The sequence below is a fragment of the Podarcis erhardii genome (genome assembly GCF_964252035.2).
Source record: "Podarcis erhardii genome assembly, chromosome: 16".
Lineage (NCBI taxonomy): Eukaryota > Metazoa > Chordata > Lepidosauria > Squamata > Lacertidae > Podarcis > Podarcis erhardii.
Genome location: NC_138514.1, coordinates 28,297,548 through 28,319,136, shown reverse-complemented (window position 1 = coordinate 28,319,136; position 21,589 = coordinate 28,297,548). Strand labels below are relative to the sequence as shown.

Sequence of the window (21,589 nt, the reverse complement as noted above, 5' to 3'; positions counted from 1 at the left end):
ATCATTAATTTTACAGACCACCCTCAGTTGCTGGAAACACATAATAAGCCCATTGTACCTCTCTTAACGCATTAAGTGCAAGCCTGGGCACTTTGCAACGTGTCAGTCCAGCACCAGAGTTTATAAAAGAACAGCACTGGGTTATGTTGAGGAAAGAGAGGCAGGGTGTGCTGCATTGTGTTAACTCTGCTCAGAGAGGGCTTCCTGCCTTGCCACCTCCATAATGCAAGGGGAAAAACTGAGGCTGCTTATCACTTGCCCTCACAGCACATGCATACTTTATAACTACATCACTTTCTCATTTGTGGTTTTTAGGCCAGGGTGGTTGTTTTCTCTTCTTCATTATTAGCACTGTTAAAATATTCATCTCACATTAGGTCTTTTTTTAAAAAGTTATTTAACACAGGGAGGATTTGAGAGCAATTATAAAATTTAAGTTCAGTGGCAGCTCGGGGAGGTAAAGCCCCAACAGGACTGTCCAATTAAGTAGTGCACAAATTGCTGCCACAATTTCCTGCCCTCTGCTGGGGCTGGGCTGGGCTGAAGGGTGGAAGCACTTGAAACAACTAGTGCTCCTGCTGTCTCGCATCAGCCAGAGGCTTCGCCCGGGCCTCGTGGGCTGGAGCTAGAGCCTGGAGTGTAGCAGGTCCAGCTTCCATGGGTGGCGAACTGGAAACACTGGTGCTCGAAGAGGCAGCGATGGGAGGAATCTGCGCACTCCAAGCAGGAGAAGAGCTTTGACCGGCGTTGAACCAACAAGGCCAAGTCAAGGCTTTCACTCCAGCCGTCTGAGTAGAGGAGCACCCCTAAGGGGAGATGTAACCAGAAGGGTCAATGCTGACTCTTTGCCATGACCTCCACAGTGCTGTTGAGATTCAGCTGGCAGGCTCTGGTGGTGGGAGAAATAAGGGGGATGAACTGGGGGAATCCTGGGTTGGAGGGAGGGGGGAGTATCCTATCTGTACTGCAAATTCAGTCACTTTGGAAGAGGCAGCGAGGATGCCAGCTCTCCCCTCTGACCTTCCGATGGAGCTGGAAGCATCGGTAGAGGCTGGAGAGGGCTTTGATTGGCTAAGAGGGGAGGCTGAACAGAGGGGTTCAGAGTGTGCACTAGCGTTCACACTATTCCCACAAGACAAATGAGTCTTGTGAACAAGCACATCCTGCCCCATCTTTGAAAGCTTGGTGGGAAGGGCGGGAAAACCTGTTGGGGCATCTTCATCACTTCTACGCCGTTACAAACTTCTTGCCCTGCTCCCTAACTTCTGAGCACTGGGTCTGCTGCTGAGGCTGCCTGAATAAGTATCGCTTTCATATTTCCAAGCAAGCGCCTCTGTCTGCATGTACTGGGTGGGAGTAGAGCACTCTGACAAGGAATTCATGTTGGACCCATTCAAACTGTATTTCTACGTGTACCCACATCTTTAACTACAAGTACTGTCTGAAATAGAAACAGCATATTTCGGAGTATATTGCAGGATGCTCCTGCAGCCAATCGGAAGCCGCGCCTTGGTTTCTGAACATTTTGGAAGTCGAATGGACTTCCAGAACGCATTCTGTTCGAAAACCAAGATATGACTGTATTCTCTCAAAATTTTGCCCATCTCTTGTATTTCTTCTTCTTCCCCTTCTTCTATTATTATTATTATTATTATTATTATTATTATTATTATTATTATTAGTTTGCAGGAGCACATCCTTAGCAATGGGATCAGAATCCAAAACTTCACACTTTCCCTCAGCCTCCAACTCAACCAGCTCCACTGACATCAGCCAGTTTCTGCTCAAGTGAGAATTTTGTTCCCAAGAGGTGAAGCCTATTAACACCCCATCTCTTAAAGAGGCACCTGGCAGCCGTGCCACGAGACACTCTTCTCCATCACCCCCTGAACTAACCCTAACCCTGAACTGTGCCAACCCTCTACCTCAGGGTCCTCCTCTAGCAGATCCTACCAGTCCTATCTGGCTTAAGTCACAAGGCCCATGACAATTTTTAGGGCCCCAAGACTTGCAAATTAACAAGGCTTTTCTGGACTAAAATCTGCCAGGCATCTTGTATGAACTATTACTCACCCACCCCACCAACATCTACATTATAAAATGAATAATGACTAAACCTTTAGTCAATAAATTCCCAAATCCCTGGAAAACATTATATCGTAAATGAAAATGTTGGCACTCATAATTATTCATTAGGATATGTATATTTAATTTAGCTTTATTAAAGGTTAATGTCAAAGAAGCAAAACAGTTGCGGAATAAAGTATGAGCATAATGTTAAGCCTATCTCCTTGCATTAAACTCCAAAATTTGCTTAAGCCAAGGTGAATGATTAAAATGTCAGCAGCTTTTGAATATTGTTTTGGGATATGCTAAAGAGGCCACACAGAACAGACTTCTCCACTTTAAATCGTATGGCTTCTATTAAAGAAAACTAATTTAATAATCACTGCTATAAAAACTCGGCCATGATTCTGCTACATGCCAGCCCAGCGACTGCTACGCTTCAAACCTAAAACAAGTAACAAGCTTCAAAAGGTATGTATTTGGGAACTCAGAAAAATTCCCAAGGAGGGCCATTTTAAGTATTATTGTACGTACAAACCTTGCAGTGGTATCTGTTAAGGAAAAATGATTTTAAAAAACAAAAATGATTTCACTAGAGCATATAAAAATGAAAACCTACTAAAAAACTACACTTTGGTTATTAACTCTCTTACAAGAAGAATGAGACACGATGTTTGAAAATAGCTGTGAAGATAACTTAACCCCCCCCCCCCCATATTCCACTCAGTGCCAGAAATTTGCACTTAATATCTCTCAACTGGGAACAAAAATATTCCAAGTTGCTGGGGAGCAGTGGGGAGCAGAATATCCCAACCAGATGTGAGGGTGTAATCATGTAAAATTATTTGGGGGACTGAGAAGAGAAACAATTGCTCCCTGTGTTGATACCTGGGTTCGAATCTCTATTCAGAGATGTGAATGTACTCTTTTTCTTTCTCCTCTAACATGGCCGGAATGTCAAGAAGTCTACCTCACAAGGCTGTTGGCAACTTTATAATTGCTGAACAAGACCGTGAACACTGGAAATGTTACTAAGAAATTATTGTGTTCCACAGAACATGGCTGAATGTAAATCTGCAGCTGCATCACTGGGACAATCATCACACATGTTGAAAGATTTTGCCTTTAACGGTAAACAGAAAGACCCTGGTTAGCGGTAAGAATTTCTGTGCCTGAATACTCAGGTTCCTCAAATAAAGTTTTAGAGCAGTGAAAGGTAAAGATAAAGGACCCTTGGACGGTTAAGTCCAGTCAAAGGCAACTATGAGGTTGCGGTGCTCATCTTGCTTTCAGGCCAAGGGAGCTAGTGTTTGCCCACAGATAGCTTTCTGGGACATGTGGCCAGCATGACTAGACCGCTTCTGGTGCAATGGAACACCGTGACGGAAACCAGAGCACATGGAAATGCCGTTCACCTTCCTGCCACAGTGGTACCTATTTATCTACTTGCACTGGCGTGCTTTCGAACTGCTAGGTTGGCAGGAGCTGGGACAGAGCACTGGGAGCTCACCCCGTCGCGGGGATTTGAACCGCCGACCTTCCGATCAGCAAGCCCAAGAGGCTCAGTGGTTTAGACCACAGCGCCACCTGTTCCTAAACTCGGTAGCAAAGTAGACAGGTGAGCCCTGGAAACCCTGGAAACAAGCCACCATATCTGTATTTGAAGTGCTGCCTGGTCCAAGTCCAGTTTAAACCTAAGGATCCATCAAGAAGGGGAACTGGCAAGGTGGCCCATTAACACTTATCACCTGGGCAGCAGACAGAGTAGGCACTCAAGCCACCTGGTCCCAGTCTTCCCCAAGACAGTGATATCAATTTTATTTTGATTCGCATTATTTGCATATTTGTAGATATAAATCTGTACATTAAAAGCTGCAAGCACAAATTTGTTCTCTTTCTGAGTGCTGCATATGTAGTTGCCCCACTACTGTGAGTGAGGATGACCTGGTCTTCTCCAATTCACTGGGAAGAGTCCCCAAAGAATCAACACTGCCCAGAAAGCAGAATTCCATTCCTAAGCCCTATGTGAGTGGGTAACAGGGATGCAGCATTAACTGGGCAACCTGCCAGTACAAGGAGTTCTGGGAGCTGCTCTGCTGCTGTTTTCACTCCGTTTCTGAAAATTATGTTCTATGATGTTCTTCCCGTTTCCAGAGGGGTAGCCATGTTATTCATGTTAAAGAATCCTGAAGAACCTTAAAGACTGACTAAGAAACTAGTTATGGCATAAGCTTTCGCAGACATGAATATTTTATTATTATTATTATTATTATTATTATTATTATTATTATTATTATTATTATTATTTCCATCTGGCTGGGTTTCCCCAGCCACTCTGGGCGGCTTCCAACAAAATATTGAAAATACAACAAAACATCAAACATTAAAAACTTCCCTAAACAGGGATGCCTACAGGTGTCTTCTAAAGGTCAGATAGTTGTTTATTTCCTTGACATCTGATAGGAAGGCATTCTACACGGCGGGTGCCACTACCGAGAAGGCCCTCTGCCTGAAGCATAACCGACAGTTGTAGATATATGTAGATATATGCAGGCATGGAGTTTGGGATGGAATTAAAAGTTCTGAAGTCAGAAGGGAAGGGAATGCAACATGGACAGACTGTGACAATTCATTGAGGGCCGAACTGTATACAAACAAGTGACCCTTCACAACAAGCAGTGACAGGCAATAGAAAGGGTCCATGTTTTGTAACTTTTTCTTGTTGAACCATTAGGTTTACGCTATAAATGGTTCTAGCCACTACCTTCCACACATTCACACACTTGTGGTTTATTTATTTTGGTTTTATTTTATGTCTGTATTTGTTTGGCAATGATCTATAATTGTATATGGTCTATGTATATTGCCATCAGATCCCATTTGATAACAATGTATTTTGCAGAATCCTATATAACCTTTTTTGGGGGGAATTAATAACAATTATTAAAACAAACAACTTGCCAATGCTGAGCTAACTAACACAGGCAGTAGGATAGAAAGTCACCATCTCACGCCAGACCCACATTAACAGAACCGAACTTCTCAATGGACTGCAACTCATTCTTTCTGCAGCTGTTTTTGAATCACTTTACTGATGGCTTTTATTGTTTGTTCTTTTTGTGTATTACTTTTTATTGTATTTTATTATTCTTGTAAGTTGTCCAAACAATATATGAGGAAGCACAGGCTTCAATTTTATTTTATTTTTAAAAAATAAACATGCATGTATTTTTCTTTGTCCTTTAAGACTAGCATATGCCACTAACATTAACCTGGAAAATCCTGTTTTATTCTGAACTCAAGCCTTGTTCCTGAGAAAGAGAGAGGGTAGTGGACTAATAGAAAGGCAGATGCATTTTAGAAAAATGCTCTCCACCCAGGGACACACCCTTTATTCTCCAATGTAACTGTTTACAAAGGGAACATTGAGGCTGACCCTGCCCTTCTCCTCTTCCCTTCACTATTAGGTGAAGGGCTCAATGCACCCCTTGTGAGCCTTGCTTCCACAATGACATCATGTGCCCACGTGGATTACTTTGCGCTGGGGCACTCTAGGCTAATGTAATCATATGATTACATAATTAACCCAGCTGTCTCATTAAAAAAATCAACTGGAATTCAGGGCATAATTAGTCATACAGCAATTAGCATGCTGATGAGCAAAAATGATGAAAATCCCTCTAGATGGGGAGTGTGTGGGGACCACCCATGCCATTTCCAAAAAGAAAGTAAAACCCATCATGGCTGAACAGGACTGGGAGCAAAAGAAAGACCAGATCTGGATCCAGACCTCCAGTGCAGGTTTTGCAGAATGCCAACCGTGCTTAAAAAGGAAGGGTGAGGGTGCACACACAACAGAATGCCCTATAATCACCAGCAGAGAAAGGTAGAGGAACGCAAGGGGTGAGTGTCATGAGCCAGAAAGGCTCTGTGTCATCCTAGCAGGGTTGGATCGAGAAGGCAGAACCAAACTGACTGACAAAGAGGTTGGTGGAGGTCAGTTTTTAGAGAAGTGTGGCAAGGGTCAGTGAAGCTCAATATGAAGAAGGCCGGTGAGCTGCACATAGCGATATAAAGCTGGGGAGGGAGGAGAGAGAGAGAGAGCAGAGAAAAATGTGGGTCTCTTTTGGCAATGGTGGAGAACTGGGGGCATTTCCTCTCCATAGGCCAGCAGAACATCCTCAAACACCTGCCTAGCCGTGGACCTCTCTCCCTGTGAAGGGGTGGATGGGCTTGATAGTGGTGTTTTTCTGCTGCAGAGTGAAAAATTACTTGCTCTCCCCAAAGTTTTTAGATCTTGTTTAATTTCATTTTTACTTTTTAAAGTTTCTACTCCTTCTGTGTCTTACACTGATTTTTATTACTTTAATGGGTGTTTTTTAACAGTATTCTTGGTTTTTCCTTTCTTTTCAAGATTCCTTCTTTTGTTTGAATGCAAACTGCAATGAAGCCACTTTATTTCTTTACAGAAAGCAAGTATACAGGCACACACAAAATAAAGTCAAGACCCACAGCTGGCCTCAACCCGGCTGCCTGTTCACCTGTCCTCTCTGAGTGGGTGAAAACTCCTGCTTACTGTGCCCTCTTCCTCTTGGAGGTGGTGCAGATTTGAGGAAGGGCAAGTGAATGAGCATTTCACCCAGAGTTCTCTGAAATCTGAGTAGGTGTGCGGCTAACTGCAAGACTGCTCTAGTCTGTCTTTCAGAGCTCTGCACAACATAGGAGCTTTCCTGCAAAGAGCGTACATCTGATTTTGGAACAATGTCTGCATGCACACAGAGCATAGCATCCATGGTCCTCTCCTGGAAGACCACTGTGCCACCGTTGGCAAAGGCAGGGTTTCTCTACATGGAGGAGGTTTTGCAGTGGCGGAAAGGCATTCTGGAAAACGTGAACTCCAAACCACACCAGGAGTTAGAAAGGGCTCCCTGGACTCCACCAAAGGGACTGCCTCCTCTTTTGCTGAAAGAGAGAGCAACACAGTGGAAACGCAGGAGCAGAATTTGTTCAACAGGATCAGGAGGCACATCTAAGCCTCTCTTTGAAGAGATTTTGCATTAAAGCATAGCTAATCTGTTTTTTCTTAAAAAAAAAAAAGACATGACGTGTAAAATGTTCATCTGCACTAAAACAGAGGTCTCTGAACCAGAGCTTTGCAGCTGCTAGCAACCCCATAATCAGCAGTGTAATATCTGCACAGAACTGAAGCATGCCCTCTATGGGCACAACTTCAATGCAACGAGACTGGCTATCTTTATTTATCCTATTAAATTCCCATTTGCCACGCAGTAACTCATTCGTCTCCTGGTGGTGGAAGGGGATTGCGACAATGGGTTGGGGGGTGGGATGGGGGAAGAGAACCAGAATACTAAAACAAAAGGACTTCATTACAGGCCGGTAACACTGACAACAGCCAGACAGCCAGTTATGAAACACGAGCAGAACCACGGAGGCAATTAATTTTTTATACAGCTGGTAATGCGCTTCCGAAGGTTTGGCTCTAAAAATAATTCATTCCTGACGCTTCAACTCCTTTTTGGAGCGGCTGTATCTGCTCTTCCAAAACCAGGTCTCCACGCAAAAGCGCTCAGTGATGGGTTTTCTTTCGAGAAAACGCCCACAGAGAACAACGGTTCGGTCGGTGGGTGGGGGGTGGAGGAGAGAGAGGAGGAGATAGAAAAGCGAGTGTCCTCCGGCAAGTCCTTTGAAAATGCACTGTTTGGTTTTAAAGGCCACTGCACACCATCAGCAGTGCCACAAAGCAAAAGGGAGTTCTTAAGTGTCCCTTTATTTTGCCCCCAGGACGTTCTGAGCAATGTTCACAGCACAGAGAGGCCTCAAGAACACACTCGCCACCCTCCCTCTCTCTCGTTTATGCCAGAGCAGAGCAATGCCTCAACTGGTGTGGATCAAAGCAGCACCTTTTTCTCAAGGCCAGTGCAGAGCAGAGGGCAGAATGCTAGCCTTGGACCCGAAGACACCCAGCTGCCATCAGAGCAGTTACAATTCCTTGGCTTCACCCAACCTTGCAGGATTCATTGGGAGGAGAGAACGAGAAGAACAATGAAGCAACTTGCACGCCAAAAGGAAGCAAGAACAAATTGTCATAGCAAGTCCTTGCATATCCATCCACAAATGAAATTGCATCTCAGACCAAATAAGAATAATTACACTGTGGCTTCTGAATATTCAAATGCCTTCCGGTATAATTAATTCATTAATTATTCCCCAGAAAAATTAATAAACCCACATCACCTAGGGCTTTCTCGCAAGGAAGCTGTACCCCGCCTCCTGACGCAGCCAGCCCGGTGACAGAAGAGTGATGGCCCTAAGGCCCAAGCTCCCCCAGGAATTCTTAGGAAGCGCAATAGAGAGCATGCTTTCAAACGCTGGCTGCACCAGGCTCTCCTCTAAATCAACCCAAGCTTCCTTTAATATGCTGATTTTTATTGTAAAATGAGACTCACCCTAGAGACTAAATGTTTGCAAAATAGTCCGTCCTCTCTCTTGCTAACAGGGAGGGTTGTTCTGGGCTGGGATCATGGTGCATGAAGACAGGGGTTCAGTATTTTTATCCTTGCACCATTTTCCCAGTTAAAAAAACCCAAGCTCCCCCATTATTTGTTTTATTTCCCCAGAGGCACCTCCCCCCGGCAAAGACATTATGAAAACCTGTATTCCCATACATACACCACAATTTATAACAGTATATTATCTACAAAACATGTTTTTTTATTACGTGATCCACAAGTTAGCATTCTTACAGATCTGGAGTAACAGAGTTTGGGCTGCAAGGGCAGCCAGAACTGCTAGAGTTAGTGAATGTTATAAATGAATCCAAACGAAGATTTGTTTTCTGGAAATAATGACAAGCCAAGAGCTGCTGGCTAAACAGCAAGTGTTTTCAAAAGTGGGGGTGCGGCTACTCTTTAAACTAGTAAGTCACTCATCCAGGGTATTGGTAGGTACTTTAAACCACCGAGGGCACAAATCTGCAAAGATAAAAATGCACATGCTAATTTATATGCATACATTCCTTTGGGCTAATTTGAGACAGTGGGTGGCTGGGGTCTCCCCTGCCACTGTTCTTTGCTTACAGGCAGCTGAGCACTCTGCAATTTTTGTTTTTTTATTTAAATATTCTTTAAAAACATCGAGGGGAGGGAATGGGATAAGAGATCCAGAGCCCTGCACACAAGTCCCAGGGTTCAGCACTTCTGGACCATCCCCTAGAATTTAGCTAGAAACATGGTTTTCGATAAACAGCTTACTGGAGCTGTCTTTAGAGCCTTGGGGGAGGGGCGGTGACGATACAAATACTGGCTCTGCATACGATCAAAGTACCACAACAATGTTATATGTGAAAATTCAGAATAGCAAATTCCCTCAGAAACAGACACACTGCAAAAATTATGGGAACAGGCTGAAATGATTCAACCGGCATCTTTGTTGAAGGATACCATAAATTTCAGAAAAGAACTGGCCCTGCACGATACAATAGATATAGGAAAGAAGTTAGGTTTTTAAAAGAACAGAGGTAGACTATATATTACTACCCAGCATCATCACGTTAGATGTTAAGCTTTCTTGTCCGATAGTAATAATAATAATGTCACACAAAGCAAAACTCCTAGGGCTTGCTCTACAAAAGGAAGTCCATTGTGCACAAAGTGACCTTTAACACTAAACAAAGAATTACAGGCTCAATCCATTAAGAACTCCTGCCACCTATTTCAATAAGAATATGGAAGGTAAAGATTCACACAAAAGTCCTGTACATTTTCATCAGTGTAAATAAGGGCTCAAAGTTAAGTTACTAAACCATCTAGGCCAGATCATATAAGAGCTTCCACCTTGACCTGACCCCTATAGGGTGTCCGTGCACGAGTGCAGCCACAGCTCAGTGGCAAACCACATGTTTTGCATGCAATGAATTTTAGGTATAATCCCCCAAATATGGAAGGGTTACTTTCTGAAACCCTGGAGAGCTGCTGCCAGTCAGAATAGACAATACCGGGCCAGATGAGTCTGATTTGGCATGAGACGGACTTCCATGTTCTAACATTCCTAAAGGTGCACATGTGTACAATTCAATCTGTGTAGGCCCAGAATCACTCCAAAGTCTGGGCTTAGGCTCATTACATATAATTCTTTGGTTTATGATTGTGTACATTGGATGCGTTTTCTCTGTTAACCCAGTTTGTCAAGACTGCAATCAGTTTTCACGTAGGGCATATTCTAGCTGCAGCTGTTTCCTGAGCCTTATTATGGGATAGAGGAGCTGTCCTTGCTCTACCAGTCAGTCTAGAAAGCGAGTTTGCCTCCTCCTGCTGGTGAGGAGGCAAAAGACTGGCAGGAAGCTGACTAATCCAACCAGAGGAAGGTGCTGCCCCATATTTTAGGAATGCCCTTCAGCATCATCCAGGCAAAAGCCCCTAACCACTGCTTCCTGGTTAAGGAATTCTCCCAGCATTCAAATCAAAGCTTTGAAACCATGGAGTGTAGATTGCTGAATACCAAGAACCAGCTCTTTTACATTGCTACGCTACTAATTTTAGCTATAGATATAAGCAGAATTTACAAGAATAAACAGAGTGGCCTAAAAAGCCTTTTATAAACTATGGGTATGATAATGAAAAGAGAAAAAGAAAAAAAATAGGAGAGCCTGGAAATCAGAATGCTAGGAATAAAAGCCAAACACACACACAGAGAGGGAAAATCTTGCTTTATAATTATAGACAACCATGTAATAGAATCAGTCCTCATTACTCACAATACATTTCCCAATCATATCAATTTTTGAGCTTGGAGAGCAAGCTCAGAGGAAGCACATGGCTGATGGTTGCAGCATACATTTGGTGTGCATCGTTTCCGACAAAGTTTCCAGTCTGCCTTATATTTGCCCAGGCTTTTCCTGACCCATAAAACTGGACCATGTTTATGTGTTTGAATATGATTTATTCCTCTTTTAGATGCTTTTCTGGTTTTTTTTATACTGCTGTCCCATTTGTTTTAGGTTGTGTTTTTATTTTAATCACATATCATTTGGGTTGTTTTTTTTAAGACAGTACACCACTTAGAAGTTTTTGAAATATTTTGCTGTATATAAAAATAAATGAAACAAATAAGAGGCAACATGGCCATGCAAGCAGACCATCCACATCCAACATAGCTTTCAGAAACAGCCTGGTATTGAAACAGTCCTGGTCTCACCATGGGATGGCAAGATGAAGACACAGTTGTTCCTAAGGGTCCTCTCCAATGCTGCACGGTCCATAGTGCCCTTTAGTTTACCAAGGAGTTGTAGATGATGAAGGAGCAGCACTTTGGCACCCACATTGCATCTTCAATGAGCCATGGGGGGGGTGTATTCCAGGTGGTTCAGAAGCTAATCATACCCGAAGTGGGCCTTGGCGCACCGGGTAACATGCTGCACACTGTTTGAATGGCACTTGGATGATAAAGTCACTCAGCTCTGTAGCACCTTGGACACAGCTGTATCTAGTTGCTGTGTCCAATGCAGCACCTCCCATACAAGACCCAGAATTTTGAGATGTGAGGGGCTGCCTGCCTGCTCCCATGTACACAATGACTTAGAAATTTGCCATGTGTGTGCTATTTGGCAACATGTGAGAACATACTCAGTACCTGCAACCACCTGTGGAATGTATTGCTATCACAGATTCTACTGCCACCAAACGTGATGTGTTTTTAGGACCATTTAAGAACCCATTTATTCACCCAGGCCTTTGGCTGAACTGGCTGTGGAGTTGAGCAGTCTCCCCTTTCTGGCTTGTCAAACAACTTTATGCAACGATGAATTTGAGTTTTATGTAACTAGCTTTATTGTGTATCTATTTTTTGTATTGTAACCCGCCCTGGGGTTATTTTGTAATCAAGAGTGGGCTATAAATTCTCTGAATCAGGTTATCTTCAATATTTTCACACCAAGGACCCACTTTTAACCAAAACATGCCATTGGGGACCCATTTCTTATTTTTTTTAACCCATTTATTTGTATGGTCATAGGGGTCTTGTTGCGACCCACCTTGGATCAGGCTGCAACACACTAGGTTGTCCTGATCCAGCAGCTGAAGACAAGTGCTCTAAACAAATAAACAGTTAATCCCAGATCATTCCCTGAAATGCTAGCCAGTAAACCTCACTTACGATTTCTTCCCATTAGAAAGTATTGCAGCGTATTGATTGGTGAAATACTTCTCAAATACACAGCCAACTGACAGGCAAAGGAGAAAATGCCCGCCAGGACATGAAACTCCAGACATCATTTGCTTTTCATAACAGGACAATAAGTCTGCATACCTGGAACATCAATTAATCTCTTGTAGACATTCAAGAATGCTGCCTCGGCTTCTTTGCTTCTTTTGCCCAAAGCATCAATCTGGAAAATAAAAGGGGGAGAAGAAAGCATCTTCAGATCAGTTATAGAGGAAGAAAATACTACCACTTACACAAGCAAGGGTAAATTTATGACTTCATAAACATTTCTGGGGATGCCAGTTCATGTCTCCTTTAAAGCTAGAAGGTCAGAGCTCCACATGAGAACAGCAGGATTGGAAAAAACATTTCCAGTTCCTTAGTGTGGGCATCAGATTTTTATTTTTTACTACCAGCCTTTTACAGCCAGATCTGGTTCCTGCAAAGAGGAGGGTAGAGTGAGGAGGCAGCAAGAAGAGGCAGCAAGGAATAGGCATTCCTAGTATCTCAGACTGTCCAGCAAGCCTGACTCATAGACACCCTGCAGAGTGGCCTGTGGCTGCTGTGACTTGCTTGGCTGCTCCTCCTACAGTTCCTCCTCCTTGGCCAGAGCAATGCACTGACATCTCAAACATTGTGTCACCAGTCCTAGACCCACTGGGGATGAAAGTCCTGACATTTGCAGGCTGAATGCACTTCTTAGATTTAGAGGTGCAGGTAAACCGTCGTTATTGTGGCTATTCCTTTTTTGGGCATATTTTTTATTCATTTTCAAGAATAATATCTAGGTACAGAATAAAAAATATCTTCAGTAGTACATATGTTTGTCATTTTTAAGCCAGCAACAGTTATGGCAGAGGTTGAGGAATGCCATGCATCAAGTAACAATAGAACAAATAACTATTCTGCGTGCGCACACATCCGTTGCTATAGCTATCCTATGTGCGAATTTTGTTGTTGCTAATGAATCTCCCCTCTGGCATAAACTACTAGGTAGTCTTAAGCAAGCTACTCTCTCTCTCTCTTTCTCAATCTCAACTCTCCCATATGTAATATGGGTATAATACTGACCTCGCTTACAGGACTTTAGTTCACACCACAGCATGATAATGAATGTGAAGAGCTTTCAACACATGAAGATGCTATACAATGCTAAGAATTATTTATTAATAATAATTCTATTGGTGTCAATAGTATCAGCACCATTGCTATCATAATCATTGTTTCCTTCTATATTTGGGGAGATGGGCTACCTTGATGCCTCCTGCTTTTTCCAAAGAAGCCACAGCAAAGTGGTTGGCACGGAAGCATTTTTGTAATTTCAACATTCATTCTCTCATTAACAGAGAAAGCACATCTGGTTAAAAGGTGTCAGCAAGCACAGAATCCATGCAATGTACCAGTTTAAGGGTTTATTTCACTCTGCTCTAGAATTCTAAGAGACGTCATTTTTATTCTGTTTACAGTCTCATTTATCATGACTTGCAGTGGCTTGACAGGAAATAAGGCTATTTGCAATATACTATCCAGGTTGGGTAATTCCTCTCAAAAATTGCTTTGCACATGAGACTGGTGGATCAGTATGTAGGAAAAAGCAGAGCACCCTAGTCCAAAATATCCCACAGACCTAATTGCTTCCTAGGCCTCTCTGCTGACCATCTTCTCAATCTCATCCAACCCAGATTGGTCTCCTAGCTTTAGGCCTTATCTCAAGTCAACTCAAACCCTCCCCATGTCCCTGGCCCCTTCATCCTTTCTCAGGTTCAACTTCTTGTGCTCTGTGGACCAGAAGACCTTTAGAGACTGATGTGTTTTGTGCATATCCATGTCTTAACATTGCCCTCACAGCACACATTGCCTATTCTGGGTCTGGCAGACAAAATGACACAGGTGCCTTCCCGGCAAACTGGGACCTTAGGGTGAAGGGTGGGCAACTGATTGATTGACTGATAAAAGCAGCAATTGCAAGCAGTTGTGAAACTGCCCTGTAGCACCCCATGAAGCTCCAAGCGGTCACTTTGCCCATCTTTTTCAACCTGCACCACCCTGCACAATCGAGCAAGCAAACCCAGCAAGCAATGCGGGAGCTGTGGCCCAAGAAGCAAGATTAATAGAGAGCAGTGACACAGTTGTTGCTTCAGAACCAGGCCTGCCTCTCAACCAAGCCATTAACATGTCAGCTTAGGAAGCGATACATCCTAACAGCCCCATGATAAACAATGCATGCTCTAAACCATTATGTAGCACTTACTGGACAGGTACAATATCGGCTGCGCCAAGATCAATAAATGCACCTTTTTGCTTTTAATGCCAACAGCGAAACCTACATCATGAACTAATAGGCTGCAGCGTTTGCTTTATTTATCTCAGCAAAAAGGAAAAAGACAGCAACTTTCTACCAAATCGTCTTCTCTGGATTGAAAATTAACACACAAAAGACTATAGCTAATTTCCAGGCAGTTTTAAAAAACGGGGGATGCAAGCTATAAGTTGGCTACCACTACAGAGAAGGTCATATCCTGCATACCCACCAAATGAACCACAGATGGCACTGGAAACTGAGCAGGTCCTCCCCTAATTACAGAAAAGGGTAGGCTGGGAGGGTCATTTAGGTATTCTGATCCTAAACCATTTAGGGTTTGGAAATACAACAGAGTCCAGTGAAACTGGCATAAAAATGGAGCCATGTGGTCCCCAACCTGAGCCCAATCAAAACTCAGTACTTGGCACTAGCCAAATCTTTCAATTTGTCTATCTGCAAGGCACCTGACTAAAGAGTTCCAGTCTTCTCAAACACTTAACCATTTGCAAGCTTAAAGAAGGAGTTTTAAAGGAGATCCATGTTATTCTTTTCTTTTCTTTTTTCATTTTAAGGATTTGCTTTTTGCTGTCATCACTGCCACTTCGCAACATTCTGGAAGCCCCCGCCCCCCAAATTCAGTACCTAGGGTCTACAAGGTAGGCACATGCCTACTGTTGCCAGAACAACCTACCACGGGTCTACACCATTTTGCAAATGCTATGTTTCAGAGGGGAGCCAGTTGGCTGAGGCAGGATGCCTCCTCTCTGGTACGGAAAGGAGAAACGTGCCATTCTTCCACCTCTAGGACAGCCAAGCCTCTTTGGCACTCCACCACCAAACTTCAAGGTTTTCACACTTGCTGACTCTACCGCCACTGCCCAGCTTCGCCCTCCTTTCAGGATATGAGTAACTCCTGTCAGTTTCACCTCAGAGTTGCTCACCGCCTTCAAAGGGGAATCACATGGCCCACAATGATTTGGTTGGCATGGCACGAGGTACCCATGTCACTGGCTCACAGCCGCCGCTGGCTTGAGTGAAGCAGCTCCTTGGCTCTGTCCACTCTGGGCAGACCAATTCTGCAGAGAAGGTGCAGAGGGGCACGCTATCCACCCTTTGCACACAGCACCAGTCAGATACTTTCGAGAGGAAGAACTCCAGGTCAGCTGGGTATTTCCGAGACCTCTCTGTGAAGCCAACAGTCAATTCACAGAGAGGTTTTTGGAGTGGAAGGTGTCGCCCGCAAACTGATTGGGGAAACAGATTAGGCAGCAGTCTTCTGACATGCCCCAAATGCATCAAAACTGCCAGTCAGTGTGCTTGAAAAATCACAAAGAAAACAAGTTCTTTTCAGGACACAGTAACCTGCAATTTGACTTTAAGTCTCTTTTAAAAGGGATGGGGGGGGATGAGGGAAAATACTGGCTTTTTTCAACCCTTTCACCCAAATGAAATCATGTGAACTCTTTATACATCAATGCCTGACCCCCCAAAAACCAGAAAAACCAGAATAATCACTCTGTACTCCTTTCCTACCCCTAAAATCCAAGTTGCACCCATCAAATCTTCTGTAGCCCAAGCCCATCACTGCCACTGCCACCCTCCCCCTCCCATCTCATCAAGGCACTTTGCTTTTCTCATGCCCCCTTATCCCCCTGTTCACTTTGCCTCCCTCCTTGGAGCAGAGTCCTTACAACCTACAGCTGATCCAATGCCAGAGACAAGAGGGAGGCTCCTTCCCTGGCCATCCACAACACACAAGTTGCTGCTGCCGCAGGGAGGAAATTAAAGGGTATCAATTATCCTGGAGGACATATTAGATTTGCTCCAGATTGTTTGGGTTTTATCACAATGGCTGAGTAAAACCTTTTAATCAAAAGGCTGCAACTTTCGGAGCCTCAATCAATGAAACAAAAAGCTGTAGATTTCGACACATGACTTCCACGATCTGGAGCAATTTGTAATAGCTTTGCTCAACGATCGCTTCTGGGAGCGATCTGGTGTGTCCCCCCCCCCCATTACATTGTTTCTGACCGCAACACTGCATTTATTCGACAGCAAAGCAGCTTTGGGTCTTGAAGAGGTTAACTTCTGGAGCACCTGGCTGCTCGCCAGCCTCTCTCCTCGAAAATCGGTGCTAATGCAACAGAACAAGAAGCGCCCAGACTGGCCATGATTAATAGACTGCTGAAGACACTGCTTTCCACAGAACACACACTTTTCATTCCCCTGCTTCCATAGATCATGGACTTATCCTCAAAATATCTGACTGAAATTGAATTTGGCTTCTCTCTCAACCGTTCATTTCCTATGTTATGCAAGGTTATATCCTTTTTCTGCATGAGCAGAACCAAACCAGCTGCAGCTCCTCAGAAGGAAAATGTGGTTCCAATTACAAAAGCTGGCCTGGATATTGAACCACAGTTCAGATGCTGCTCTAATTGAGCCATCATGGAGCAAGTCTAAAGTAAAGAAATTGGATTAATTAGGTTTGCAAAGTTCAGCGCAAGGGATCTTGGCAGCGGGATGGGGGCACTAAATAAAGCAGGTAATGCTATGAAAGAAAGCAAGGGAGGTGATGCTTTCGCTGGAGTATTTGACATTCAACAAGCTTTTGGGTTGCACAGAACTCTTTTCCAGAAGTAGGTTTTTGATAGAGCATTCATGCCCTATAAATAATGACATTCACCAGGTAATCCAGCATAGTCTGGTTCTAAATGGGTAAACTGTGTGATCTGTAACAAGCAGGAAATGGACTTAAACAAAGGGCTGTGCTCATTAATGCTTGGTAACTGGGATTATGCGAGACTGTGGACTTTCAGAACCTGTAAGGAGGGCTGGAGAGAGGAAGGCAAGAGCACACACTGTTACACCATCTGCTGCTGAAATATTTTGAAACAACAGAGGCTGCTCCCTCTCTGCCTGGCCCCCAGCCCAATTTAACAATGGCTAAATATATAAAATATAAATATAAAATTTAGTATACACAGCTGCATCCATGAGCACCTATTGTTTTGGTGTGCCTTACTGGCTGATTTGGCACCATGGAACCCACTCAGAGAAACTAAGTTAATTAGTGGGTGCCACCCATTCATGTCCTAACATTTTCACTTTGTGCCTCCACATTAAAAATGACTGAATGGGTTTACCTTTAAAATCCCCTTGCCTTATCAAATGAGAACTCAAGAACGGCCGGCACAGAAAATGCACAGCTGGCCACGTTATTTCAGAATATCTGCCCTCCAGCAGGCTCCGGATTAGGAACTCCTCTGTTGCTCTTGGACAGCCCTGCTATGCCACATGAAAAGAATACGGATGACCTCAGGAAATCCTTACCCAGTCTTAAAAATAGCTGCTTAGTGACATCACAGAATCAGGTTTAGATGCCCCCTTTTCTAATATTCACATTTCTTTCTCTGTCTCAGAACAGTCAGTCTAGCCCAGGAAGCTTCAAAAAGCAGCAGTCATCAGCTTATATAAAGGGCCAATCCCACCGGAAACCTTTCTGAATTGTGTTCCGACTGCGTTCCTTTTGAACTGTGAAATTCAATCGTATGCATGGAGAGTTGAGCTTCCCTCTTATTTGTTTTCAGAAATTGGCGGAAGTATAGATCTTGATATTAAAAAGAGGCTAACCGTATTGAACAGTGCAGGGATAAAATTCAACGATAGCCCTCTAGCCAAGGTGGTGTGGTTAGAGTGCGCGACTAGGATGTCATGAATTCAAACCGCTACACAGCTATGAAGTTCACTAGGTGAATATAAGAAGAGCTGGGTTCAAATCAGACCTTAGGCCCAGTCGGTCCAGATTTCTCACTCCCTCACTTGCCAATCCGATGCCACTGGGAAGACCACGTGCAGGACATGAGTGTAATAGCCCCCTCCTGCCCTTGCCACCCAGTGATTGGTAGCATATAGTCAATACAACTTGTGGGAATTGTTCCAAGGCTAACCTACCTTACAGGGCTGTTGTGAGGATAACATGGGGGTGGGGAACATGATGCCCTGCGCTCCTTGGAGGAACAGTAGGATTACTTAAAGCATGCAAGCAAACCAACCAACCAACCAACCAACCAATAAATAGACGACAACAATAACATGCAGTCAGGGTGTTTCAATCGAGCTCTTCTTCAAGGGAAACGGGTGGTAGGTGTGCCATATCTGTAAAGAGTTCCACAATTTTCCAAATGTCTCCTCAATGAAAACGTGTGATGCTTGTCTCCCTGTCTTAACTCTAAACTTAAAGAGAGCAGAATACACCAAATATTGTGCTGCATGAGAGCAGATGCTGCTTATTTACAGGGCACACCTATGTGATTTTTGGACCCCTTACCCACTTCCTATGAACAGCAGCCCCTAATGTCAAATTATACACTATGGGGCTGGCTCTTGGTATCCACTGCTAGGGGAAGTTGGGATCACTATGTCAGGGAACAGTGTGGACCATCCTGGGTGTAGCTACCACCCCCTTCAAAGGGAAACTAATCAAATCTGCAACTCTGGCTCTTTTAGCAGTACAATTTCAAAAATAAAAATAAAATAGGCTAAGCTGTTTATGAAGATTTTTTTTACGGAAAATGTTTTACCATCTCCTCCTGGTTTTGATGTATTTCACTCTTATTGCTGATTTGGTTTAATGAGTTGGTGGGGGAGTTGTCCTATTATTATTATTATTATTATTATTATTATTATTATTATTACTACTACTACTACTACTACTACTACTACTACTACTACTAGCAATATGCCAGTTTGTGAAATATAAACTTGAAAAGCAGTCTTGAAATAGAAGCAAATTAATGAGTTAGGAATCAACAGCTCTGATTCCTCCCACCAGCAACATCCGGGCTCTGGGACAAACTACTCCCACCCCATTGTGGCCTTCCAATGAGAAAAAAGGTTGCCCACTTCTGATTGTGTGTTTCAATCACTTCTTTAGAGATACAAAGAAAAAAATACGATTGTGCTCAAAGGTAATCCTCATTAATGTAATACAAATTAAATTATGCTCTCATAAGAGGGAATCCCAGTCCTTAAAGGCAACACACACCACCTTGAAATAAAGGACATGAGAATAAAAAGCACAAACACTTACCTCGCCCTGGAAACTTTTCAGTAGTGGAGCTACCTGTTTGCGCAGGTCCTGGAAGATAAAAGCAAAAACACACCCATTAAGAAACAGATCACTAAAAAAGCAGCAAAAAATGCAACTGTTTGAATGCATTTGATGTAATTCCATCAGTTAGTCTTGCAGCACTTCTACCAATTTTATCATATTAGCTGAAGGCTGATTACATTTTTAATCGAAACACTGCTACGAGCAAGGAGTTCAGCAGAAATCCATTTTTAACTGGCTTATGATTCCAGCCTGATACACAATTACGGTTGTCCCAAGGGAGGAGAATTAGTTAACAAAAGCCTGTAGTAATGTTGGATAATCAGTGAACTCCTTCAGTCTAACAACTCAACTGAAACAGTGCAATGAATGACTAATGGGATGTAAAACATGTGTAGCCACATGGAAAGGGATCAAGCTAGACCCCCGTTTGAAGCACAGCCTCCTCCTGACGAGCCAGGAATTGGGCATCATTTATTTAGATTTACAGCCTTGCCTGCTCCATGGGATTTACACAGCCCTGCTTAAGGAGAGGGAGCACACATCATTAGCAACCAATTGCCTCTCTCCAAAATCCCCACCTCCAAGAGGAGACAGGCCTTCATTGAGCTTTGCGCAAGGCCTTTTAATGCCCAGCCCCCAAAGTTGACACTCTTCATAATTGTAATTAAGAGAATCTACGATAGAAAATCCTCAAGGCAGAGAACAAAGAAACAAAGCAAAACACAAATAAAATCACAAAAGGAATGGTGGGCAAAGAGATCAAATTGCTGCTAATAATAATAATAAAAATGATTAGGTGCCTTAAACTCTGACACCTTGAATGCATTGTGCGCAGAAGCCAGGGGTGTAAATTACAGAGATGAAGAACATTAAAATAAAAAAGGAACATCAGAACATGCACCGGGCCAGTGTTTCAAGGGTCCAGATCCTGAATAATTTAGCTGATCTCACTGGGCAGCTGGTTCCATTATCTGGAGAGCAACACAAAGAATGCCCCAACCACAGTTGCCAGCAGCCCAACCAATGCTGGAACCATCAGTAGGTTCTTTAAACTGGAGCTCAATGAGATATTTACCCATGGAGCGCTGGGGCTGAGCATGTGAAGTTCCTGACTAAGCCTGCCCCCTACTGGAGGTTGGTGTGAGGAGCCGAGACAGGCTGGAGGTTTCATCCCATAGACACCAGGCCTGGTCAAATTATATTATTCAGTTATTGAAATACATTCAGCTTGACTTTGTGCCCCAAGGCAGCTTGCAACAATAATTAAAAATGCAATAATAAAACAACGATATAAGTTTAATTATACGGATAGACCCATGTCCCCTTAAAGGGACAGGGGAACAGGCTGCCCACATTATTCAGCATCCATGTAGCCATTTTCCAGGTCACTTGTGCCTAGGAAGAATTACCTTTGGGTGACCAGGCAAAGACTCCCATTTTATCCTGGAAGAGACGACCTCTCCCTTCTCCTCCTATCAATGACCAACAGGGGCACATGTGGATAGCACAAAAGGGCTATTGTCTTCATGCCTCACTTGAGGGCTTCTCCAAGAGTCTACCTGGCTACTGTTGAGAAGGCCAATGCCTTTAAGTTCTGCTTATGGGCTTCCCAGAGGAGATAACTGGTTGGCTGGCGTAAATGGGCTCTTAGTTTGGTTTGGGGCGTGTGTCTTCTTGTGTCCCCTTGCAAGAAATTTTGGGCAAGACGGAGCCCTAACTCTCACTGAAAACATACTGCTTTTACCTCCGTCCCCATGTCCCTTTGCCTCCCAGGAGCAAATGGGCGGCTTCAACACTTCCCACTGTGGAAATGATGCACTGCTGGGGGCTTCGCTGGTAGTGGGAAGTTGTAGGGGAGGGGAAAGGGGTGCAGAAGAGAGAACAGG

At 43.6% G+C, this 21,589-nt stretch overlaps 1 protein-coding gene across 7 annotated transcripts in view; it reads right to left on the bottom strand.

The window, feature by feature from the left end:
- The window catches only part of CUX1 (cut like homeobox 1), a 264,972-nt gene that overhangs the window by 131,445 nt on the left and 111,938 nt on the right, over positions 1–21,589 (bottom strand). For all 7 annotated transcript variants that reach the window (XM_081843440.1, XM_081843443.1, XM_081843442.1 and 4 more), the window contains exons 3-4: positions 19,680–19,727; positions 12,391–12,469 (exon numbers count right to left, since the gene is read on the bottom strand). In XM_081843440.1, the coding sequence (XP_081699566.1) occupies positions 12,391–12,469; positions 19,680–19,727 (127 nt within the window). The remainder of the gene's footprint in view (positions 1–12,390; positions 12,470–19,679; positions 19,728–21,589) is intronic.